Below are 26877 nucleotides of genomic sequence, written 5' to 3' on the forward strand. Positions count from 1 at the left end.
TTTTGATGCTGTCTAAAAAAAGAAAAATTATTGTTCCTTTACAGCAGAAATGTTACTTAAAATAAGTCTATTCTTAAGGCTTGTAAATCTGTTTACAGTATTTGTATTAGAATTTTCATGTAAAACATTGTGTTAACTTTTTTTCTGGATTCCTCGTCTCAGCTTTCTACTTTGATAAGTTTTCAAATCTACAGAGGTTATAAGAATAGCATAGTGAGCCACTACATACCTGTCACTAGATATTTACCTATTAGTAACATTTTGCCACTTTTTGGCTGAACTGTTTGAGAGACAGCCTAAATATTCAGCATGTATTGCCTAAGAACAGGGATAGTCTTCAGTACCAACATAACAAAATTGGCACTTACAAGTTATTTAACACTGACAGAATGTTATATTTATATATATTCATATTTCCTTATTTTCCTTTTAATGAACTTTGTATCTTTTCTTCCCCATTCAGAACCCAGTCAAGGAACAAGTGCATTCAGTTATTAAATCTATTTAGTCTTCTTTTTTCTAGAACAATTCCCAGACATTTTTTTGAGGGGGGGGACAGGGCAGGGAGGCGTGGTGGTTGGTGTCTTTCTTTCATGACATGATGTTTTTGTTTTGTTTCACAGAATGTTCCTTTATTTGGATTTGCCTGTCTCCTTAGGATTAGATTCAGGATCTTTGGCAGCAATATTGCGCAGGAGATCTTGTGCTCTTTGGGCGTTCTATGGGGAGGCGTGTGGTGGCAGACAGTTAACATGATTGGTTGTTTGATCCCCTGGTTAAGGTGGCGGTGTCACATTTCTACACCGTAACAGTATCTTTATCCCCTTTGTAATGTGTGGGGATAATACCTTGATACTCTGTGGTTTTAGCATCCATTAATTATTCTTGTTCAAATCATCTATTGCAATAGTGAGTGCAAAATAGTGTTTTTTGTAATTCTGTCATTCCTTCTACATTTATTGGTTGGTATTCATCTTTAAAGGAGGGTTCCCCCTCCGCCTTACTCTTTATTTAGTATCATTTTGGACTCACTGATTCAGTTTTTTAATAGAATGTGTTACCAATCATTGCTGTCACAATTCTAGTCTATGCTCAGGCTATGCCAGATTTAGTCATGGGGACCCCCAGGTGTTACCTTTGAATTATCTGAAGCATTTCTTCTAATCATATATCTGTAGAAAAGTAGGTTATGACTTTAAAATGTCCTTTTTGGATAACATTTCTTTAAATCCACAGGGACTTTCTCTTATTCACACTGTGATTAATATATAGCATATTTTTGTAGATCCTGACAATATTAACACCATTCAGTTGGAACCAAAATTACTTGAATGGCTACTTCCCTACAAGTTCTTTGAAGGTTTTAGTTATCCCTTCCTCTAGTGTAAAAGCTTACTTTAGATTTCTTCCAGTTGCAGTTACTTCCTGTTCCTGGGTCTAGGGACAGGGTGGTGAGCAGAGACATCTTTAAAATATGTTTTGTCTTGTCAGTTTAGCTGTTGGAGTCTGTACTGTATATAATGCTTTTGCTAAAAAGGGACACATACAGAAAAACAAATGCAATATTGTTGACAGTACTACTGCTTTTATAGAAATTGGTGGAAGGAGTGCTAGCAGTGTGATTAGAACAAGCCTTTCTGCAGTGCCTGAGAGCAGGAGTCCCTGGGACTGACGTTAGAAGGACTTTTTTTCCTTGAAGAACATTTGACTTATTTCTCTTGAGAAGGTTTGTTATACTTCTGTATGTTGAGAGTTCTGTGCCAAACAGCACATGACTGTTATGGCTCACTCTTTAAATCTCTAGGCTTTTAGCTTTGGGGAAGGATCTACTTATGGCCAGTTAAGCAATCCGAGCCCATTATAGATTCTCAAATCTTGGTGCTTTAATGAGGGTCTTTATACCCTCATGAGGAACAGGACCTGGAGGCATTTATCAGAAAGCTGAGACAATGGAGAGCTCTGTGAGATTGTTGTGTCTTGATTGCCTTCTCTTTTACTTGTGTCGTTGTGGCTTCCGCTGCTTTGAGGTGAACTGGGTTCATGTCCCCTTGTTTAGGTATAGAAAGTGTAGATAGTCTCCCCTCTGACAGGGCTCCAAAGTTGTAAACTGAGGGGCTCAATAGAAACGAGGGGAATGGATAGAGGGTGCAGACGAGGACACAGGCACGGCTTCTTTCTAATTCCTGTCAGTGGAAAAGAACAGAGCTTTCAAAAGACCCAAGCTTATGCTGTACCTTATGAGTGAAAGAGGTAGCACAGCAGGTGAGTGGTGGAAGGCTAAACTCTGGTAACCCTGTAACAGAAGATGGTTGGATAGCTGGATAGCCATGTGCAAAATTATGCAGTTGTCCCCTCCTCAAACCACTCATAAAAACCAGTTCCTGGTAGATAGATGTAAATCTTAAAGGCAAAGTATGTACCTGATGTTATATCTTAATTTAATGATAATCTTAATAACTTGATGAAGAATGAACTATCACCACCACTTCTCGAATAGTAAATTCCCCTTCCAACAATACCACTTTTTATGTGACTTCTCCATTGAATACCATTAACAAAGTGGTGTAATAATGTTTAACTTCATGAATTATCCAGGGAAGGTTTCTTTTTCTTAAAAACAGTTGTTGTTGTTTGTTTTTAAAGAATGTCATCTTTAGAATAATTGGCCCATTAGTCTGAATAAAGGGTAGGTTATCAGGGTATTGGGTCTCAGCCTCCCAGTTGAGGGATCAGGGAAGGAAATGACTCTTGTGTTTTCTAGAAGATAAGTATTCATGCTGAAAAGCCTTTCTGCTCCTCTGCTGAAGGCTGACAGTTACCAGTAATTGTGTAGGTAAGAGATGTCCCGTGTAAGAGAAGTGAACCCATTTTCAGGCCTCAGGAACTCAGAGCAGAAAAGCGTCAGTTTCAACTGCTGTCCTTAAATGTCTCTGGGCCCTTGGCAAACAAGCTTGTTAATATGACTGAATAGATCCATAGTAGATGCAGGAGCACGTTATATATATTCAGACTTTATCATTAATAGGATAAAAAATTAATAATTCCAAATGTTTAATGTTAAAACATTAAGTTGTATGAATTTGATATTTAGGTGTGTTTTATATAGTCAATTGTTTGTATTTAATGTTATTTAGCATCATTTTCTGTTTTCTCATATCCTGGCCAGTTGAGGGACTACCCTTGAGCAATACCAAGATTTTCCTCAGGAAACAGTTCTGGGTCCACTCTGACACACGGACACATGAATACTCAAGATTCCAAAGTCCTGTGCTAAGGAATGTAACCACGATAATTTTAGCTTATAAATTTAAGAAAAATGATTAATCACCCATCCCTGCTACTACAAAATTTCAGTAATGGATACATACAACTATTAACATTAAACAGTATTATTTGTAATCCCCTTATACATTTTACAGAAAGGATCTCTGTAACTAAAAATTGAGTTAAAGTCAAATTTGTATGTTTTTAATTTTGGAGTGTTTGTACTTCATAATACTTTAATGTGCTACTAGGTTGTTTTATGTTGTCTTCTACTCCTACATACCTTTAGCTGTCAGTTCCAAAAAGATTATTTTATGTCCTAATTACAGATGAGGTCTTTATTTCATATTGTAAATGTTAATTGTTTAATAACAATGCAGTCACACATAATTAGTTCTGTTCCTTGTATGATGGTGGAGTATTACTAGTTCAGTGGTAAGGTGCTTGCACTGCTGCTCTGTGTTAGAGGTAGGGTCCAACATAGCCTAGGCTGATAACTGGGGTTTAGGAATCTTTCCTTCCTTCCAAAATGATGTGCTACTAGTGTTTGACTAGTATTTTTAGACCACCTCAGAAATTTTTACTTCTCACTGATTACTTGATAAATGGGACTGCACAGTAAAAAAAACAAAACAAAACAAAAAAACTTATGTGAAGGAAACTTCTTGTAATCAGCATGGTTGAAGATTGGATATAATACTGAAATATTTGTGGGTGAATTTATATCTGGGTTTGCTTCAAAATGATCTGTTGGTTAGTGGAAGGGGCTGTGGGGAGGGGTTTTAGAGGAAATAAGAATACCTTTGAATGGATAATTGTTGCAGCTGAGAGATGGGTACATGGAGATTTACTGTTGTCTTCTCTCTACTTTGGTGTGTTTGAGATTTTTTTTTTAAGTAAAATAGTTAAAAATTAAATGGAAGACCTTCAAATCAGTGCTGCTCCCTTTCTCAAGTGGGGGTTTCCTTGAGAGAATTAAGCCCTAATGTCCTACAGCATCCAGAGTGAGTAGTGAATTAACTTCTCACCCGTGCATCCAGAATGATGCTAGTTATGTACCATTCTTGGGGGAATGCGGAAGTGGTCATTTTTTGTGTTTTGTGGTTCCTGGTGAGGAACGTTAGCTGAGAAAGGCTGGTTGAGGAGATATATATATATATATATATATATATATATATATATATATATATATGATTGATTCAACATTATACTGTTTTGTAATTTGATTTGTCTTTGCTTTTTAAATAGAAGGTTCAAACTTCAGTTTTTTTGTTTTTTTTTTCAATTGAATTATAGTTGATTTACAATGTTGTGCTGGTTTCTGGTGTACAGCAAAGTGATTCAGTTATATATATATTCTCTTTCATATTCTTTTTCATTATGGTTTATTACAGGATATTGAATATAGTTCCCTCTGCTGTACAGTAGGACCTTGTTGTTCAAACTTCAATCTTTGAACACGGTCAGAATACCATGTCGTTAACATGTTACCCTGTACTAACACTGTTGGAAAATGTGGTTTTCTTTTCTATCAGGTATAGTCTGAAAATGCAGCCCGTTGAGAGAGTGCACCTAGCCGTAGTTGCCTGTGGGGAAAGACTGGAAGAAACTCTAACCATGTTGAAGTCAGCACTTATCTTCAGCATCAAACCTCTTCAGTTCCATATTTTTGCTGAAGATCAACTGCATGATAGTTTTAAAGGCATAGTAAGTATTTGAGACTTAGTCAAGCCTGTATAGTTGAATATTTAATGGTATATATAGTAAAATGTTGTTGAACAAAGATATGTATTCTAGGGCTTCCCTGGTGGCGCAGTGGTTGAGAATCTGCCTGCCAATGCAGGGGACACGGGTTCGAGCCCTGGTCTGGGAAAATCCCACATGCTGTGGAGCAGCTAGCTCCGCGAGCCACAGTTACTGAGCCTGGAGCCTGTGCTCTGCAACAAGAGAGGCCGCGATAGTGAGAGGCCCGTGCGCCGCGATGAAGAGCGGCCCTCACTTGCCGCAACTAGAGAAAGCCCTAGCACAGAAACATAGAGCCATACATAGCCATAAATAAATGAATAAAATTTTTTTTTAAAAAAGGCAAAATTCCTTAAAAAAAAAAAAAAAGTATTCTGCAGCTCTGCCCTCTAAGAGTGGGGACTGTTCCCTGCTGCCACTTCCATCTGCACTTCCAAATCTAGGGTGTAAGAGGAAGACTTGTTTTTGAAAAGGAGTTAGGCTACTTAGAGTCCTTTGCCAAGCATGGAGGTTTTATTTTACTGACTATATAGTTCCAGGATGTTTTGACTGAGAAGTCCTACTTCTTAATTGTGTTCCCATCCTTGGCTTGAGAGTGCCTCAATCAGAGTGTGCACAAAGGTTTTAATTCTGTTTTGAGTGGAGGGAACTCTTAATTGACAATATGGAGGGAAGTAGCTTCTTGCTCTGGTAAGAAAGTTTCTTATTTTGGTTTTGTATTAGTTACAGTCAGTTTCGCTGTAATGGCAGAAAACCCAAAATAACAGTGGCTTAAACAAGATAGAAGTTTATTTCTCTCTTATATAAAAGTAGGCAGTCTGTGATATATGGCAGTGCTGTGTCTTCAGGGATTCTGTTTTTTTTCTCTCTTGTGGCTGAGCCATCTTTAACATAAAGCTTCTACCTCATGATCCAAGATAGCTACTCAAGCTCCAGCCATCACACTCATATTCTAGCCAACATGAAGGAGGAAGGAGTGAAGAAGGGGGTTCTCCTCCTCCTTTCTAAGGAAACTTTCTAGAAGTTGCACATGACATTCCTGCCAGTATCTCATTGGTTTCAACTTAGTCATGTGACCATATCTAGTTGTTTGTGTGGGTTGACAATATACCCTTTTAATCAGGACTGCCACATAACCTTAACAAAAAAAATTATTCCTGTGCAAGAAGAGGAGAACAGATAAATATAGGAGGCAGAACATATCCGAAGAAGAAACTTAACCTGAAATCTCATTACCTTGTGTCCTGAGATGGTGGTGAAGATGGTAATGATGATCCCCGCACCATCTCTTATCTCTCTATCTACACTCAATTAAGCTGTCAAACTGATTTGGGTTTTTTGCTTGATCTATGTAGGAAAAGTATTCGATGTTTTTTTTCAGGTTAAATTAGTTCATTTTGCATATTAAGTGAAAAACACTACTTGTGACCTCAAGTCTTTTAGATTTCTGCTAAAATCTTTGATTCCAAGAGGCTTAAAGCTTTACTTACTGTTTTACAAGGAATGAAATTAGAACATTCTCTAACACCATACACAAAAATAAACTCAAAATGGATTAAAGACCTAAATGTAAGACCAGAAACCATAAAATTCCTAGAAGAAATCATAGGCAAAACACTCTTTGACATAAATTATAGCACTATTTTTTCGGATCTGTTTCCTAAAGCGCAAAGGAAATAAAAGCAAAAATAAACAAATGGGACCTAAGTGAACTTAAAAGCTTTTGCAAAGGAAACCATTGACAAAACGAAAAGACAACCTACTGAATGAGAGAAATATTTGCAAATGATATGACTAATAAGGGGTTAATATCCAAAATACATAAACAGCTCATAACCCTCACCATCAAAAACAACAAACAACCTGATTAAAAAATGGGCAGAAGAACTGAATAGACAGTTCTCCAAAGAGGACATGCAGATGGACAAACAAGCACATGAAGAGATGCTCAATGTTGCTCATTAATCGTCAGGGAAATGCAAATGAAAACCACAATGAGAGGGATTTCCCTGGTGGCGCAGTGGTTGAGAGTCTGCCTGCCGATGCAGGGGACGCGGGTTCGTGCCCCTGTCCAGGAAGATCCCACATGCCGTGGAGCGGCTGGGCCCGTGAGCCATGGCCGCTGAGCCTGCGCATCTGGAGCCTGTTGCTCAGCAACGGGAGAGGCCGCAGCAGTGAGAGGCCTGCGTACCGCAAAAACAACACCACCACCAACAAAAAACCCACAATGAGATCTCACCTCCCACCTGTCATAATGGCTATCATCACAAAGACCACAAATAAGAAATATTAGGATGTGGAGAAAAGGGAATCCTCATATGCTGTTGGTGGGCATGTAAATTGGTGTAGACACTGTCGAAAACAGTATGGAGGTTTCTCAAAAAATTAAAAATAGAACTACCATATGACTCAGCAATCTGCTCCTGGGTATATATTTGAAAAAAATAAAAACACTCATTAGAAAAGATACATGCACCGCAATGTTCATAGCAGCATTGTTTACAATTGCTAAGATATGGAAGCAACCTAAGTGTCCATCAACAGATGAATGGATAAACAGATGGTATACACACACACACACACACATACACACACAGTGGAATACTACTCAGTCATAAAAAAGAATGAAAATCTTGCCATTTGCAGCAACATGGATGGACTTGGAGGGCATTGTGCTAAGTGAAATAAGTCAGAGAAAAACAAATGCTGTATAATATCACTTATGTGTAGAATCTACAAATTACAACAAACTAGTGAATGTAACAAAAAAGAAACAGACTCACACTTAACAGAGAACAAACTAGTGGTTACCAGTGGGGAGAGGGAAAGGAGGACAGGCAATATAGGGGTAGGAGATTAAGAAATACAAATTATTATGTATAAAATAAGCTACAGGATATATTTTACACCACAGTATATCCTATATATAGTGTGGGAATGTAACCAATATTTTATAATAACTATAAATGGAGTGTAACCTTTAAAAATTGTGTACCTGTAACTTAGATAATATTGTACACCAGCTGTACTTCAATTAAAAAACAACGCAGAAAAAAAGCTTTACTTACTGTTTTAAAATATTTCTGGTATCTGTACTTGTGATATGTGCTTTTGTGATCTTAATCTTATTATCTGGATTGTTTCCTAAAATATTAACTGAGGAATTAATCTCGTCCTAACAGTTCAGAGAATAGTAAGAGATTGCTACCAACTGTGGAAACCTTTGAAAATGTAATATAAAAGTAAAATAAATTTATTGCTTCATCTTATATGCGGCTTCTGTGTTGTCTTCAAATCTGGCTGAGTTATTGCTTGTATAATATATACTATATTTTTAAACTTAGTTTTTCTTTAACTATCATGGTTAACTCTGAGACTTTGGTTTTGCTTTTGATGAAGGAGAATCAAATATTTTGTGGAATGTGCTTTTACTGCAGAAAAGATGATTCGATATGAGAATTTTAAGAACGACTAAGATTTCATTTTGAAGTTGGTATTGAAAGTTGGTATCTTTTAAATTTATTTATTTACTTATTTTTAGCTGTGTCGGGTCTTAGTTGCGGCACATGGGATGTTTCGTTATGGTGCCTGGGCTCTTGGTTACAGCGTGTGGGCTTCTCTCCAGTTACAGCACGCAGGCTCAAGAGCGCGTGGGCTCTGTAGTTGTGAAGCGAAGTCCCTTGAAAGGATCTTTAAGTGATTTATAAGTCACCCAAGGAAAATAAAATACTAGTGTTTGAAACTAATTAACAGATACATCAAAACAGTGTGTTGGAAGTAAAGTTATTCCCTTAAACTATGTTGGAAGGCATTGATTGTGTGTGTGTGTGTGTGTGTGTGTGTGTGTGAGAGAGAGAGAGAGAGAGAGAGAGAGAGGGAGGGAGAGAGAGGGAGAGAAAGAAGGAAAGAAAGAGCGAGGAATTAATGTTTTTAAAAATCCCTTGAACAGGGACTTCCCTGGTGGTCCAGTGGTTAAGAGTCCGCCTTCCAGTGAAGGGGATGTGGGTTCGATTCCTGGTCAGGGAACTAAGATCCCACATGCTGCGGGGCAACTAAGCCCTTGCACTGCAACTACTGAGCCCGCACACCACAGCTAGAGAGCCTGCGTGCCGCAACTACAGAGCCCATGCACTCTGGAGCCCACACGCCACAACTAGAGAGCCCACATTGTCTGGAGCCTGCGTGCCACAAATAGCTCACGCGCTACAACTACTGTGCCCATTCACTTGAGCTCACACGCCACAAGTAGAGAGCCTGAGCGCCACAATGAAAGATCCTGTGTGCCGCAACTAAGACCCGATGCAACTGAAAATAAATAAAATAAAACAATAAAAAATAGATATGTGTTGAGCATTTAAAAAATTTTTTAAAAAGTAAAAATTACTTGAACACAGACATAATTCAAAAAGAGATCATCTTCAGCCTGTTATATAAAATGCTTAGTTTTTTCTTCCTGCAAAAATTGTGAATGCTCTGTAGGAAATTTAAATCAACAATTCTGTTTAAGCAGCAGTGATAGGTAATACTTAAACTGAATTTGAAGCAATTCAGTGTCTTGAATTGCACTCGGGATGCTAAAGAGTAAACGTGTTCATTATAAATTTTCATATCAGAAAATCAGATTTTGCTTTTTGTAATGATTATTTTAAAAATCAGCACTGGGGCTTCCCCGGTGGCACAGTGGTTGAGAGTCTGCCTGCCGATGCAGGGGACACAGGTTCGTGCCCCGGTCCGGGAGGATCCCACATGCTGCGGAGTGGCTGGGCCTGTGAGCCATGGCCCCTGAGCCTGCGCGTCCAGAGCCTGTGCCCACAGCGGGAGAGGCCACAACAGTGAGAGGTCCAAAAAAAAAAAAAAAAAAAAAATCAGCACTGGATATGTATTTATCAAAATATTTTATTACCAGGAATATTGAATCTATATAGATAAATATTTTCTAATTAGTTTTTCACATTGGTCTGACTTGGATTGTAAATATTTTCTGTTACTGTGGTAATAAAATTAGTGCTTAATTTTTCTGAGTTTAACTTGTTTAGGGATTGAGAGGATTTATACATTAGGTCAAGCTGATGGAGGCGAACAGTTTGTAAGGCTCTTTCCACTTTGGTTTTGTGGTTGATATCCTTATAACTTCAATTGTCCCTCAGATCTTTACGGTGGAGTCTTTCTAGCATATTGGAATGACTTTAAGATTTTGAGTGAAAACAAAATGGTGGGAAAGAAGAATCTAACTTTCTCTTAAGTGTGTATGACATACAATGTATAACATCTTAAATTTTAACTTTTGAAAAATAATCTGTTGGTTTATGATTTTGCAGAGAAAGAGAAACAAATCTAAACCGAGTTCTTTTATTTTTTTTTTTTATTTTTATTTTTTTTAAACATCTTTATTGGGGTATAATTGCTTTACAATGGTGTGTTAGTTTCTGCTTTATAACAAAGTGAATCAGCTATACATATACATATGTTCCCATATGTCTTCCCTCTTGCGTCTCCCTCCCTCCCACTCTCCCCATCCCATCCTTCCAGGCTGTCACAAAGCACCGAGCTAATATCCCTGTGCCTTGCGGCTGCTTCCCCCCAGCTATCTACCTTACTACGTTTGTTAGTGTGTATATGTCCATGACTCTCTCTCGCCCTGTCAAAACTCACCCCTCCCCCTCCCCATACCCTCAAGTCCGTTCTCCAGTAGGTCTGCGTCTTTATTCCTATCTTACCCCTAGGTTCTTCATGACATTTTTTCCCCTTAAATTCCATATATATGTGTTAGCATACGGTATTTGTCTTTTTCTTTCTGACTTACTTCACTCTGTATGACAGACTCTAGGTCTATCCATCTCATTACAAATAGCTCAATTTCATTTCTTTTTAAGGCTGAGTAATATTCCATTGTGTATATGTGCCACATCTTCTTTATCCATTCATCCGATGATGGGCGCTTAGGTTGTTTCCATGTCCTGGCTATTGTAAATAGAGCTGCAATGAACATTTTGGTACATGACTCTTTTTGAATTTTGGTTTTCTCAGGGTATATGCCAAGTAGTGGGATTGCTGGGTCATATGGTAATTCTATTTGTAGTTTTTTAAGGAACCTCCATACTGTTCTCCACAGTGGCTGAACCAATTCACATTCCCACCAGCAGTGCAAGAGTGTCCCCTTTTCTCCACACCCTCTCCAGCATTTATTGTTTCTAGATTTTTTGATGATGGCCATTCTGACTGGTGTGAGATGATATCTCACTGTAGTTTTGATTTGCATTTCTCTAATGATTAATGATGTTGAGCATTCTTTCATGTGTTTGTTGGCATTCTGTATATCTTCTTTGGAGAAATGTCTATTTAGGTCTTCTGCCCATTTTTGGATGGGGTTGTTTGTTTTTTTGTTATTGAGCTGCATGAGCTGCTTGTAAATTTTGGAGATTAATCCTTTGTCAGTTGCTTCATTTGCAAATGTTTTCTCCCATTCTGAGGGTTGTCTTTTGGTCTTGGTTATGGTTTCCTTTGCTGTGCAAAAGCTTTGAAGTTTCATTAGGTCCCATTTGTTTATTTTTGTTTTTATTTCCATTACTCTAGGAGGTGGGTCAGAAAGGATCTTGCTGTGATTTATGTCATAGAGTGTTCTTCCTATGTTTTCTTCTAAGAGTTTGATAGTTTCTGGCCTTACATTTAGGTCTTTAATCCATTTTGAGCTTATTTTTGTGTATGGTGTTAGGGAGTGATCTAATCTCATACTTTTACATGTACCTGTCCAGTTTTCCCAGCACCATTTATTGAAGAGGCTGTCCTTTCTCCACTGTACATTCCTGCCTCCTTTATCAAAGATAAGGTGTCCATATGTGCGTGGGTTTATCTCTGGGCTTTCTATCCTGTTCCACTGATCTATCTTTCTGTTTTTGTGCCAGTACCATACTGTCTTGATTACTGTTGCTTTGTAATATAGTCTAAAGTCAGGGAGCCTTATTCCTCCAGCTCCTTTTTTCGTTCTCAAGATTGCTTTGGCTATTCGGGGTCTTTTGTGTTTCCATACAAATTGTGAAATTTTTTGTTCTAGTTCTGTGAAAAATGCCAGTGGTAGTTTGATAGGGATTGCATTGAATCTGTAGATTGCTTTGGGTAGTAGAGTCATTTTCACAATGTTGATTCTTCCCATCCAAGAACATGGTATATCTCTCCATCTATTTGTATCATCTTTAATTTCTTTCATCAGTGTCTTATAATTTTCTGCATACAGGTCTTTCGTATCCTTAGGTAGGTTTATTCCTAGATATTTTATTCTTTTTGTTGCAATGGTAAATGGGAGTGTTTTCTTGATTTCACTTTCAGATTTTTCATCATTAGTATATAGGAATGCCAGAGATTTCTGTGCATTAATTTTGTATCCTGCTACTTTACCAAATTCATTGATTAGCTCTAGTAGTTTTCTGGTAGCATCTTTAGGATTCTCTATGTATAGTATCATGTCATCTGCAAACAGTGACAGCTTTACTTCTTCTTTTCCGATTTGGATTCCTTTTATTTCCTTTTCTTCTCTGATTGCTGTGGCTAAAACTTCCAAAACTATGTTGAATAAGAGTGGTGAGAGTGGGCAACCTTGTCTTGTTCCTGATCTTAGTGGAAATGCTTTCAGTTTTTCACCATTGAGGATGATGTTTGCTGTGGGCTTGTCATATATGGCTTTTATTATGTTTAGGAAAGTTCCCTCTATGCCTACTTTCTGGAGGGTTTTTATCATAAATGGGTGTTGAATTTTGTCGAAAGCTTTCTCTGCATCTATTGAGATGATCATATGGTTTTTCTCCTTCAATTTGTTAATATGGTTTATCACATTGATAGATTTGCGTATATTGAAGAATCCTTGCATTCCTGGAATAAACCCCACTTGATCATGGTGTATGATCCTTTTAATGTGCTGTTGGATTCTGTTTGCTAGTATTTTGTTGAGGATTTTTGCATCTATGTTCATCAGTGATATTGGCCTGTAGTTTTCTTTCTTTGTGACATCCTTGTCTGGTTTTGGTATCAAGGTGATGGTGGCTTCGTAGAAGGAATTTGGGAGTGTTCCTCCCTCTGCTATATTTTGGAAGAGTTTGAGAAGGATAGGTGTTAGCTCTTCTCTAAACGTTTGATAGAATTCACCTGTGAAGCCATCTGGTCCTGGGCTTTTGTTTGTTGGAAGGTTTTTAATCACAGTTTCAATTTCAGTGCTTGTGATTGGTCTGTTCATATTTTCTATTTCTTCCTGATTCAGTCTTGGCAGGTTGTGCATTTCTAAGAATTTGTCCATTTCTTCCAGATTGTCCATTTTATTGGCATAGAGTTGCTTGTAGTAATCTCTCATGATTTTTTTATTTCTGCAGTGTCAGTTGTTACTTCTCCTTTTTCATTTCTAATTCTATTGATTTGAGTCTTCTCCCTTTTTTTCTTGATGAGTCTGGCTAGTGGTTTATCTATTTTGTTTATCTTCTCAAAGAACCAGCTTTTAGTTTTATTGATCTTTGCTATTGTTTCCTTCATTTCTTTTTCATTTATTTCTGATCTGATTTTTATGATTTCTTTCCTTCTGCTAGCTTTGGGGTTTTTTTGTTCTTCTTTCTCTAATTGCTTGAGGTGCAAGGTTAGGTTGTTTATTCGAGATGTTTCCTGCTTCTTAAGGTGGGCTTGTATTGCTATAAACTTCCCCCTTAGAACTGCTTTTGCTGCATCCCATAGGTTTTGGGTCGTTGTGTCTCCATTGTCATTTGTTTCTAGGTATTTTTTTATTTCCTCTTTGATTTCTTCAGTGATCACTTCATTATTAAGTAGTGTATTGTTTAGCCTCCATGTGTTTGTATTTTTTACAGATCTTTTCCTGTAATTGATATCTAGTCTCATGGCGTTGTGGTCGGAAAAGATACTTGATACAATTTCAGTTTTCTTAAATTTACCAAGGCTTGATTTGTGACCCAAGATATGATCTATCCTGGAGAATGTTCCATGAGCACTTGAGAATCTTTTATTTTTTATTTGTTTTTTTATTTTAGCTTAACCGCTGGTCATTTCTACAAACATTTAATTATTCATTATACCCGATAACTTTTCCAAGTGAGAATGCAGCAGAATGGAAAAAGCTGTTTAAACCGTGTGCTTCCCAGAGATTATTCTTGCCAGTAAGTTTTTTCTCCAGTGTTTTTTTGGTTTGTTTGCATGTTGCTGTTACACACACAAGTTAATGAAGAGTTCCATATAGATCAGTTAAATAAACACACATGTATGATTTTCCCTTTGAACATTAGAAGAAAGAAAAACTTCCCATAGAACAAATAAAAGATAGAATAAAAGAACCTCTGTTAAAAATGAAAAATGTAAATAATTTCTGCTGAAATACTATTTCTTACATTTTAATTTATTCAGTTGCTATAAACTTTCATCTCTAAGAAGGAGTTAGAGGTCATCAGGTCTTAATGGAGCCAAGTCTTTGCCAGGAGGAATGCAGTGGCAGGATCACCTGCCAGGTGCAGACTTCATTTATAATTTGGGAAATGAAGTAGATCATTAGATAATCATTTCTGTCTTAACAGCAAGCCAGTTCACCTTTTCTAGCTGATATTTTAACACAGACACAAAATTTGAGCCACGTGAACTCAAAGGGAAATGGGAACCATTTATTCAATGGGGCTGTTCTTTGGTGGTGGTCTCTGGTGATAAACCCTGATTATTTCTTTTTAATCTAAAAATATTCAGGGACTTCCCTGGTGGTCCAGTGGTTGGGACTCCAAGCTTCCACACAGGGGACACGGGTTTGATCTGTGGTCAGGAACTAAGATCCTGCAAGCCGCATGGTATAGCCAAAAAAGAAAAAATAAATAAAAATATTCAGAAGCCAGCTTACCTCTTCCATTTTGAATTGAATTCACTGATAGTTTTAAAATTCTCAGTAGTTGTTAGAACCACTGTAATGTTTAAAATAGTTACAGTAGTTAGAAATACTGAGTTTAAGAAGCTCACAGGTTTCTGGAAGGTGAATTACTGGGAAGAAACTTAAGTTACTTGTTATTATTAAGTGGATTAAGGCAATTCTTAGTATATTAAGAATAGAGTTTATCAAATCCAGGATGTCAGTTAAAATTTAAAATTAAGTTACATTTTGATAGCTGAGTCTGCCTAACCAGTAGCTTTATTGCTGAGCATAAAAAATCTGGATCCTAGGATATCTTTCTCATTACCTGCTTTCATTGTAAGAAGCACACAAATAAGGGATTAAAGGGGAAAAGCCTAAGAAGTTTTAGGTACTTAATGTAGGCCTTAAATTTTAAAAATTAAAAAAAGTCTTATGTTGAATCATTGCAATGTTACATCATTTACTTAATAGTTTGAGTGCCTCTATTCTACCAAGTATCTGTAATGAAGTGCTGGGTATATAGGAATGAATGAAACAGACAGATTGCTTGTTTTCATAGAGCCTGTTGTCTGATGTGGGAGGCTGACATTAAACAAGCACATTATGACATTAAATAAACACAGATATGTCACTGAAAAACAATGATGAAAGAAGCATGAGGTTACAGTCATTGCTCTTCTGTTTTATTCTGCATTATTAACAAGTTTAATTGTTGATGCCTTGATAGGAAATTTGCCAGATCATTTAATGATGTAATCTGGTTAAATTCCTAAATGGAATTTGAATACTAAAATTAAATACTTGAAGCCTGTCAAATTGTCTTCGTCCTTCACTCTTACTTCTGCATCTTTTTAACCAGATCTAAGTAAATTGATTCTTCATTTTTCTAAGTAAAATCCTTTTTTTACTAAGTTTCTCCTCTAAAATAGATGGATTAAAAGAACCAATGTAAGCTCTGCCAACTCCTTGTTCCGCCAAAAGGAACCATAGAAAAATACTGACGTGGTTATTATTTAACCTTATGTATGAACTCCAGTTGGCAGTGGCTCCCAACAGTAACCCTGGAGCTTCCTGTAGTGTCTTCCTAGATTGCTAACAATACAAAAGTCTGTAAACACACATTTGTCTCATGGTACAGAAGCAAAATGTTGATATAAAAACAATTTCCCTCACTCTTCGTCCCGCAAAAAGTGAGAGAGGAACAGACATCCACATATGTACATATCCTTTTAATTGTAGTCTTTGAACAAGTGAGCCTTCTCTATTCAGGCTCTGTAGCCAACTGTCAGATATTTTTCCCCAGCCTGATACTAAATCAGTGGGGGCATGGAGTGATTTCAGCTTCGTAACTGCTCATCTTCGTAACTGCAGGAGGAGGTAGCAGCTTTGAAAAGGAGCAGAATGAAGATCAAGCTCTTATCGTCTTTGTATTCTTAACCAAAAACCGTTAGGTTAACCTAATCATTGAGTCTTACTAATACACTGGGATAGGCAATACATTTAAATTCGCAGGAGTCACATTCTAAAGTATATGGGTAAGGCAGAAATAAAAATGTACCCTTGAAAATTCCTATAAGAGATGCATGTTGGAGGTTTAACGTCTCTCGGAAAGTGATATAGCGAGTCTTCCAAGACAACTCTTGTCTTTTGCCCTTGCTACGTGAGTGCACATTTTCTTCGATTTGTTGGGAGGTAGTAAGCTCAGAAATAAGAGCATGGGTTCTGGAGTTAGGTGGTGTGGATTTCAATTTTGGCTCTACCATTTGCTAGCTGAGCCCAGAATAAGGTAAAGGTGCTGGCCATTAGTGTTACAGGCTGAGGGGACGAGTTGAGAAGATCTTCATTTGTACTGATTAATTTCTGTATTTACCTCAGGAAATTAAGATTCGATATATCAGTTCACTGAAGCTAATGTTATTTTCCATTATGAAAAACATTTCCACCCTAGTCTTTGAGGCTACTGCTTTTATTTTTTCTTCCAATTTTTAGTATTGAGTTTTTGTTCTGATTTGTTTTTATAGCTTTTCTTCTCTAAAAGTTAATTAAAGAGATTAGCAGACTATCTATATATGCTCTTGTAAAAAATGACAGACTTGGGAAAAACTACTTTTAAAAATTAATGTCAATTAGTTTCTCTCTTAGGTATTTTTTAAATAACGAAAGCCTCTTTCATGTTTTATATTAAATAGAGTTATAGTTAATGATCCAAATATCTTTCCTCACAGTTAATCCTGAAAGAAGTTGACTCACTATTGTATGTCGACACTGATATCCTTTTTTTACGGCCCGTTGATGATATTTGGTCTTTACTAAAGAAATTTAATTCCACACAAATTGCTGCAATGGCACCAGAACATGAAGAGCCTCGAATAGGCTGGTATAATCGCTTTGCCAGACATCCATACTATGGAAAAACTGGAGTGAACTCTGGAGTTATGTTGATGAACATGACCAGAATGAGAAGGAAGTATTTCAAGGTAAGTCACCGATCCAGGTTAACTTATCTCTCTTTTCCCTCCATATTGTTTGGTTTCCAATTTAATTTTGCTTTATTAAGAACTAGATCGAGCTATTCAGAATTTTTCCACTTATCTAGAATAATTGAAGAAAAGTGTGTTCTTAGTATTCTGTTTATTAGAGCATTACAGTAGGTCAGAGCAGATGGTGTTACAGTGAAGTAACAGTGCAGCAAGTATGAACATCACCTTCCTAGATTGGTATTCCAGGCAGGGGTTGCCATTTTGTAGTTGTGCAGCCTCATAATACTTGAATCTAAACTGTGGTACGTCTTGGGGGAACACAGATTGTGGTTAAGAGCTAAGAACCGTTGGCTTGGTTCAGACGCTGAGACCTTGGGTAAGTTTTGAACATCTCTGGGCTTTGATTTCCTCATCTGTGAAATGGGATGATAGATAACAGTACCTATGTCATAGGGCTTTTGTGAGGGTTAAATTAGTTAGAAGGGAGGCTAACACATAGGAAATGTTGGCTATTTTGGTGCTATTGGAAGTTAACTTTAAAAAAAAAGTTGCTGTGTGTTTCTCATCGCTCAAATTGTGGGGTCAGTAGAAGAGTGAGGCTATTTAACTTCTCTTATTCTGCATATTCTGAACACCTGAGTGTGTTGTACTGTTTACCATTTTCATGCTGATGAGTCCTTAAGTCGTTGTAGTCTGGGGGCATTGGGGTCAAGTGGTTTAGCCTTACGTTTAGCTTTGCCACCTGTTCACCACAACCACTAGCCAACTAGTTAACTTTCAAATGTCAGTGCTCTCAGCTGAAAAATAGAGATAATAAATGGACTTATGTAGGTTGTCTATTTAAAAGAGACCCATTCAAAATGCTTAGTACAGAGCATGACACATAGTAAGCACTTCAGTGTTAGCTAAAAGCAGTGGCTTCTGAAACACTGATAGAGACTCAGTGTTTATCCTTTTACATCTAGTTAGTACTAAATCAAACATCAAGGGATAGTATGTCTTTTATGGTATGAATATATATGTAATATATATTTGTATGTGTATATATATTTGTCTGGTATTTTTCTTATGGCTTCTGGTGGACCAGAATTTACACCATTACTTATTACTCCTTTCGGCATGTCTGATTTAAATCTCTTGTCCCTTCTTATCCTTGCTCTAGGCAGCAGTACTGCTTGTAGCGTTCATCACCCACATCTCGCCATTTCATTCTTAAGACAGTTAATACCCATCACTCTTGTCTTCTGTAAAGATCTAGTAAACCTAGGGGTTTTTTTAGCTTTCCCATTTTCTGTACCTTTCTGAAATCTTGATTTCATTTCACTTTTGTCTTCCACAAATGAATGCATTAATGAGGCCAGTGTAACCTTTGCTTTTGCTTACAAGTGAACATCTTTCTTCAATTACCCAATTTTTTAATATATTTTGAGTTTTAAAATTTCATGTACCATAAAGTTTTACTAAATAAAACAGGTGTCATACCATAAGTTCTCTTACTTTTCTGATGGTTAGACTATGCACAGTAATATTATACCAGAAGATGGTGCTGTAAGATTATGTGCTAAGGAATAATGTGACTGCTCAGGAGCTCTTCATTTGAAATTCTTAGAATTATGAGAAGTGTAGTGTTGCAATAACCTTAGAGATAATTTAGTCTAACACCATTACTTGATTTTTAAGAAAATTTCAAATTGCAGCTATATAGTTCAAATCTCTGATTATTTTTTTTTTTACCTTTTACTTACTTAAATATCATTCTTAAATATGTTTGTTTCTCCCCTTTCCCTTTTCTTTTTGTCTGTGGCATGTTCTAAACCAGCTAGAGATGTAGATATAAGAGTGGAAATAATTTCTAAACTTTCAAGCTTTTGTTTTTTCCTATGTATTAATGACTTAATGAAGAAAAATATGAGGAGTGTGATAGTACATTAATTTAGTAGGCACAATTTACTTCATACCTACTATCCCTCTGTTTCAAACAGCTCTATTCTTGCCCAGTGGGAACAACACAGATTTACTCTGTTTCTAAATATTGTATTTATGATTGCTGATATGTTTCTACAAAATTTATTGATTTTTAGTTCTGTTTTTCATATATCTTTCTTTATTTTTCCTGATTTCCAAACATACCTTTAGCAAACATTGCCTCGTTTTTTCCTACTAACTCTATAATTTCTGGCACAGATCTTAAATTTTAGAGCTCTAGTGATGTAACTGAATTACTTGTAATAACTTTTCAAACTGTTTCATGCAGATCCATGAATGTTACCCCATAGTGCCTATCACATGAAAAGCTGTAAGATTACCCACTTAGGACAGTGGCCATGGCCATGTTTTAAAGTCTTTGCTTTGCTGTCACGCAGTCCTACCATTCATGATTATTCAGTTCCAACCTGATGTATTATAATTATATATTTTAAAAATTAAAATAGTAAAATTTTAACTTTTTTGTTTTTTTTCTCATAATGCTTGATAGACATTGATATAACACTGGCTAAGATACTGCTTTGTATTTTGTATTATGATTGTATTTGCAGTGTTGAATCTCTATTAAGATATTTCTTAACCTTTTTCTATTTATTAGCTAAAAACCAGAGAATATACAAGGCATCTTGAGAATTTTTTTCTTGTATATTTACTGTACCCTGTTCATGTCGTGCCATATATTACTTTGTAAAGTAATTTTTGCCTGTTTTCTCCATCTGCTGAGGGCAGGGTGTATCTTTTATGCAGCTTTGTATTCAGAATATTTAGCATGGAGTCTGGCGTAAAGTAGCAACTCAGTACATAATTACTGGCAGAGGACAGACAGAAGTTTTAGAAACTAGGCCATTAATGAATTATTGAAAAATTAAAAAAAGAGAATACTTATTGTGAGGTGGCTGTGAGGGTCGTTTTTACATATTTGAAAGATGTATGTGATGGAGGGCTTTTACTGTGTTACATGTAGAGCTTAAAACAATATCAATGAGCATCTTACCAAAAGGGATGGAACTTTTCAGAGATTAGGAGAGTAACTAATCTTTGGGAATTGATGAATTCTCAGTTTCTAGCATTGTTGGAACATAATAGGAATAGCCACCTGTCAGTTTTATATTTGTTTGTAACCTAAACTGACGATAATAATGAGTCTGTCTATTTTCAAAAGCATACATAGTTCTAGAAATGAAACTAATTTATCTTAATATAATGCATGTGCATTTTGGTAGGTTTGCTGAAATTAGTAAATTAGAACTACATCTTTTTAAAGAATTACAAAACTACTTCAGCTCTGTCATCTCCCACCTCCTCTCCCTCCTCCAGTCAGTAACTCTTCTTACCTGTTCACTTGATGCCGGTTCCTGTATGCCAGCTGTTGTACTGCACTACTGTACTTTTCAAGGTACTGGACTGTAAGATTAGAAATGTTTTCTTTAAAAAAAAATTTACAAAACTAAATCATGCTTATAAAAATTCAGGCAATTCATTGCATATAGAGTAAAAATACAAGTCCGCCCTTTACACACCACTCTCCTCAGTTTCATTCCTTTGCCCAAATGGCATTATAAACTTTGCTGTGTATTCTTCAGACCCTTTAAAAAAGTATTTTGAAACAGATATACATGTACATTAGCATTTATATGTAGAATTCTTTTATATATCTTCAGTTTGCTTTTTTCACTTAGTAAATATATAAATGATTATGTCAGTACATATAGTCTGTCACATTTAATATGTGTGATATTGTGGAGAAAGAATGTTTTGATTTTATTGTTTGTGTGTACTAGTATGAATATATAGTTACATGGCTGAAAAATATCTCATGTATTTTAATTTTTACTTTCCTCACTGTACCACCAATGTGGGATGAAAATCTTTTCATACAAATTTTAGCCATTTTTGTTTCCTCCTTTGTGAATGGCTATATGGCCATATCCTTTGACTATTTCTGTACTTTGCCATTTTTCCATTTCTGTTGACTTGAGCTCTTTTTATATATGATGCCTCTTTATTAAACTCATTTCTCATAGTTTTCATTGGTTGTCTTGGATATTCTAGGTTGTATCCTCAGCAAATAAAACTAGTGTTATTGCTTCTTGTCCAGTATTTTTCTAGTAGAACTTTTCCGTTACGTGTATTATAAAGGTCCCCCCACCTCCCACCCCTTGATTCTTTTCTTTTTTTCCCTAAAACTGCCCTGGACCTTGTAATTTTATCTTTCTTTTCTTTGAATAGATGTATTTCTTTGAATAGGTATATTTCTGTCTCTCTATACATTTTTTTTTTTTCATAAGTAGAATCCAGTGAAGACTTGAACATTGACATGGTACAAGGGGTCCACCAGTCCTGTCTATTTAATCTGTTTCTGGTCTTGGTCCTTTTGAGCAATTCAGAAGTTTCCTTTTCAGATCCTAAGAACATTTAGTGAACATGATCTGTGACTTATTTCAGAGTCATCCTTTCAATAAAGTATTTTCTTAATATTTCCTTAAGTAAAACTTGTTTCAGTCATTTTCCAGATTTATTTCTGATTGTGTATAGTTTACTGTATTTACTGCATTCTGAGAAACTTCACACAAAGGTAATACAATTATAGCAGATGATATTTAGTTTAAATACGTAGTTTTTTTCCCAGGAATTCTGACTTTTCTTTCTCGAAGGATAGATTGTTTATACCTCCATTGTGTTTGTTATATATCCTAGAATAGCTTGTAATAATGTTTTTTAAGCTATCTATGGAGAAGAATCCGTGTTTTTTTAAACATTATTTACAATCTGTCATGAGGGAATGCTTTTCTAAAAATAATGTAAATAAATTACTAGGAAAATATTAGACTAAATAGACATAAAATTGCTATAAAAGTTTCTAAATCTTACTCTTAATTTGTGTACTTAAATCTTGTAGAGGACATGAAAAATTCACTGATCAGCACACTGCAAACTGTACTTTGAGGAGTACGGGTTTAAGTCTGGAGAGTTTCAGAGTCAAATTGGTATAAAAGACTTAGTATTCAACTTCACCCCGGGTTCACATGATCCCCAGCCCTCTTCAACTCTGTTGTTACCTTAGGTATGAGCTATGAGTAGTTCCGTAGAGGCTGAAAAGGCATCTGACGAAATTCAGTATCTATCAATTTCAAATGACCTCTTTGAAATGCCAGTTATAAAGGGTTGGCAAATCAGACTAAGAATAATAATGATCATGGTGACAATAATAGCTAACACTGTGTCAGGTACTTTTCCTAGTACTTTTTATTTATATATTAACAGGTTTGATCCTCAGCAGCTGTATGATAGAGACATAGGTACTGTGTCTAGACATATGACATAGGTACTAAAGCTATCTGCTTTTTAAGATGAGGTCACAGTCATAGTACTTAAACTACCACCTACTTTCTCTTTCCCTTTCCTCCCCAACATCTGTTAGCTTTATCACTTCTTTGTGCAGCTTCAGATACCTTCTTTTGTTATCTTCTGCACTCCAGCTGGACAGTTTTACTGACATTTACGTTTACATTAGGGTCACTTGGTTTTGAAACAGAAGTTTACACTTCTGGGCTTCCCTGGCGGCGCAGTGGTTGGGAGTCTGCCTGCCGATGCAGGTGGCACGGGTTCGTGCCCCAGTCCGGGGGGATCCTGCGTGCCGTGGAGCGGCTGGGCCCGTGAGCCATGGCCACTGGGCCTGCGCGTCCGGAGCCTGTGCTCTGTGGCGGGAGAGGCCACGGCAGTGAGAGGCCTGCGAACCGCAAAAAAAAAAAAAAAAAAAAAAAGAAAGTTTACACTTCTCCCCTTGCTCTGTAACAATTGCTAAGGGAAGAATGGGGAACTGTCATTATGCTGCCGTTTTACACCTGGAAGCCTGAGAATCTCATTAATGTATTTACCAACAGAATGATATGACCTCTGTGCGACTACGATGGGGAGATATACTTATGCCATTGCTTAAAAAATACAAACTGAACATCACATGGGGTGATCAAGATCTGTTGAATATCATATTTTTTCATAATCCAGGTAATCATTTAAATTTATTCTTTGCATTTGTAAAAAAAATCATAGTTAATATTTAGTCAGAACTGGAGAAATGCATTTATTTGATTTTGGCTTATACTAATGGCTATCACTCTTTTTTTTTAAGACAGAGTAAACTAAATTTAAACTAAAATTTTGCAAAGTATTAATTCTGTGGAATTAGGGTATGTTTGCTTTTTTGTTTTGTCTCTGCCTAGAAAGCCTTTTTGTTTTTCCGTGTCAATGGAATTATCGACCAGATCATTGCATATATGGAAGCAATTGCCAAGAAGCCGAAGAAGAAGGAATCTTTATTCTTCATGGGAACAGAGGTGTTTACCATGATGATAAGCAACCAGCGTTTAGAGCTATTTATGAAGCACTGAGAAATGTAAGCTTTTTTTAAAAAAATGTTTTTGTGGACATACTCGCAAGCTTACAGAGAATTTGCATATCCTTTACCCTAGTTCATCAGTTATAAACCCAGCACTCCTTCCACATCTAGTTCTGGCACTTGGCGTTCTGCTGTAAGGAAGAGCACTCCCCTTTGCCCGCTTATTGATGTATACATTATCAGTGTGAACTCATTGATATGTATTTTTTTCCATGATTTATAATGCAGTATTCAATTTTATTTATATTGATGCTGAAGTTGTGCCAGATTTGGCGATTGGGAGCCCTTTTGGCTACCTCTTGTGCTCATTTGACATATTCCCATCATTATTTTGAGTACCTCCGCATTCTCTGTCCAAACAAAATATCCCAGGCTCGTCTTGTTATACATTCCCTGCCCTCACCCTGAAATCAGCTGTCAAAGGAACTCTGATACTTATTGCTACAAGGGTGTCTTCCCTTCTAAGCCCTTTCAGCAGCGGAGCTGGGAAATACAAATATACAAACACACACAGTCATGTGCTCACACCAGTGCCTCCAGTTCCATTCCCTTAGGCCCCTTCCTTGCCTTCTCCTACTTTGTTTCTGTTTTATCTCATTTCTTCCACAATTAGAATCCTGGCTCCGAGCATAAAATATTTCCTCTTTTGCTTAGTTCTACAGTACACTTAAACTAATTTCAAAAATACTCCATTCATACTGCTATGTCTGCTCCTCTGTTCTTGAAAAACCAGCCTACTATAAAGGATTTGTTTCTAGTCCTCCCTCTGCCCCTCCCCTGCCCCAGACAAGGGTGTGTACTCAGTACTATGTACAGAAGTTACTTGTGTCAGTTCTTTTCTCCTTCTTTCAGTGTGGTTATTCATTCATTTGAAATACAGTTGTGTTCATGTGTTTCTGTGTGCTTTCAGTTTTAAGTTTTTCCCCCTCATCTTTGTTGATGTAACTTTAGTTTGATATGAGGAATATTAATATACTTCAAAAAGTCGAAACTATATAACGGTTTACTCAGAAGTAGCACTCCTTCCCCATCCTTCCACCCCAGGCCCCCCACCCCATCACCAATTTCATTTTCTGGTTTGTCCTTCCTGTACAGGTAGGTAGATACGTGTATGTTTTGTAATTCCCCTTTTCTTACATGGGAAGTAGCGTACTGTTCATCTTTATTTGCGCTTTGCCTTTTTTTTACAGTATTCTGGAAATTTGGGCATTTATAAATATTTTCTTCTTGCTTTTTTTCTTTAAACAGCTGTATGATATTCTATTTTGTGCATGTACCAGAGTTTATTCAATTAATCTCTTATGTTTGAACATTTTGGTCTTTTCCAGCATTTTGAATAATAAATAACGCAGCAGTGCATAACTTTGCCATACATATATATGTATTGTTGGGAGATGTTTCTTCAGGGTAAATTCCTGGACATGGGATAATTTTAATTGAAGATACCACCTGTTTTCCCTACATGGGGATTATTTGCATTCCCGCCAACCGTTCATGACGAGGCCTGTTGCACACAGCCTCCCTAACAGGGTGTATTCATACTGTGGATTTTGAACATATCTTAAGTTTATCCTTAAGTATTTTATCTTCTTTGTTGCCTTTGTAAATGGGGTTTTCTCTTTTAAGCGTTTACTTTATATTGAGTTTGGGAAAAAATTATACTGGCCCCACCACCCCAGATGTCTGTTCTTCTCTGTTTTTTTTTCCTTGTTCTTACGGTGCTCTTGTTTAATTAAGGTGGATTGACAGGGGGAGATGACGCATGAACCAGGTCTCTGAATATGTTGGGGACCAAGACTTGGGGCAAATCCAAATAAGGACTGGATTTATGATTTTGCTTAAGGAACATTATATCAGGTGCTATCCATGCAGCTAATTCATTGATACCTGGGGAGAAGTGTATGTGAGCACTCATCTCTCACGTGGGTGTGTTCACTGCTCTGCTAGACTGTGTCTAATCTTATGTGGACGTGAAGACAAAAACATAAGTAAAATAACAGGAGTGGTTTGGTGTAAGCGTGGGGGTCAGGAGAAGAGCTGATGCCCCTGTTTGCTAGATGCTCAGTATCTGCTCGTGACTGCTCTCATTGTTTGCTAGTACAGCCTCAGTAATAGGAATGGGGATAAAGACACTGAACTGTAACCTACTGAGACACAGATTGTACTAGGACTGTGAAAGAGTGCAAGTTTTGCCCCGAAGAGCCAGGGAAGGCTTTGTTGATGAGGCATTTGAAGTGAGCCCTGAAGAATGGGTAAGAGTGTGCCAGGTGAGCAGGCTGGGCCAAAATTGCCTGAGAAAAAGCCTCAGGGGTTATGGAAGGTCCGCGAGGAGGTCAGGCGTTGAGCTGTTTGGGGTGATGGATGAAGGGAGGCAGCAGCAGGGCTGGGCTAGATGCAGTGATGACGTGCTGTGTAAGGTGACGGTCTGCAGTGACAAGGAGCTGAAGTTTTCTCCTGGAAAAATGAGTTTCGCAAACCTGGTGGTAGGCAAAGTGCTGACAGCATTGTAGGCTACAGTTTTAGTGTTTTTGCTAAGTTTCTTGTCCTATAAACCTGAGAGAGAAGGTTTCTGAATACTCAGTTTATCACGATACAGCTACACTCACTGAAGAATTATAAAAGTTAGTGATGTTCATTTTTTCATGTAGCCGACCTTGCATGCCTTCAGAAATCAATATCGTATTTTAATAATGCTTTATCATGGGTTGTCAAGAGGTGATAAAAATGACAAAAGGTACATTTGGGGTTCTGAGATTTTGCAGGATAGAAAAGCACTCCTATAAAAATGTGATTTCTTTGTTGCCTTTATCATTTAAAAAAAATTATTAAGGAATTAAATCTTACTAGTTTTATTTGATCTTTTCTGATCTTCTATAAATGTATACTTTAAAAAAATTGAGTATTGGTTTTAAGCTGATGAATTACACTTGGTTTTTAAAAAATAAATCTTATTTTAAAAACTATTTCAAATACTGAAGTAATTAAAGATTAATGTTTGTTTTGGGTCCATATTAATAGCCATATTACCCATTTTTCAACTTAATGAAGTTAATCAGTCTTTTTTGGTGCTCTTGGTTAGTGTTTTTATCTTGCCTTATCTATAATTCAGTGAGAAGTGTAATTTAAAA

At 36.8% G+C, this 26877-nt stretch overlaps 1 protein-coding gene across 2 annotated transcripts in view; it reads left to right on the plus strand.

The window, feature by feature from the left end:
• Nucleotides 1-26877, plus strand: part of GXYLT1 (glucoside xylosyltransferase 1) — a 54924-nt gene that overhangs the window by 19086 nt on the left and 8961 nt on the right. For both annotated transcript variants that reach the window (XM_032646376.1, XM_032646377.1), the window contains 5 exons: nucleotides 4800-4971; nucleotides 14028-14153; nucleotides 17110-17361; nucleotides 23235-23358; nucleotides 23574-23746. In XM_032646376.1, the coding sequence (XP_032502267.1) occupies nucleotides 4800-4971; nucleotides 14028-14153; nucleotides 17110-17361; nucleotides 23235-23358; nucleotides 23574-23746 (847 nt within the window). The remainder of the gene's footprint in view (nucleotides 1-4799; nucleotides 4972-14027; nucleotides 14154-17109; nucleotides 17362-23234; nucleotides 23359-23573; nucleotides 23747-26877) is intronic.

This window comes from Phocoena sinus, chromosome 10 (genome assembly GCF_008692025.1).
Source record: "Phocoena sinus isolate mPhoSin1 chromosome 10, mPhoSin1.pri, whole genome shotgun sequence".
Classification (NCBI taxonomy): Eukaryota; Metazoa; Chordata; class Mammalia; order Artiodactyla; family Phocoenidae; genus Phocoena; species Phocoena sinus.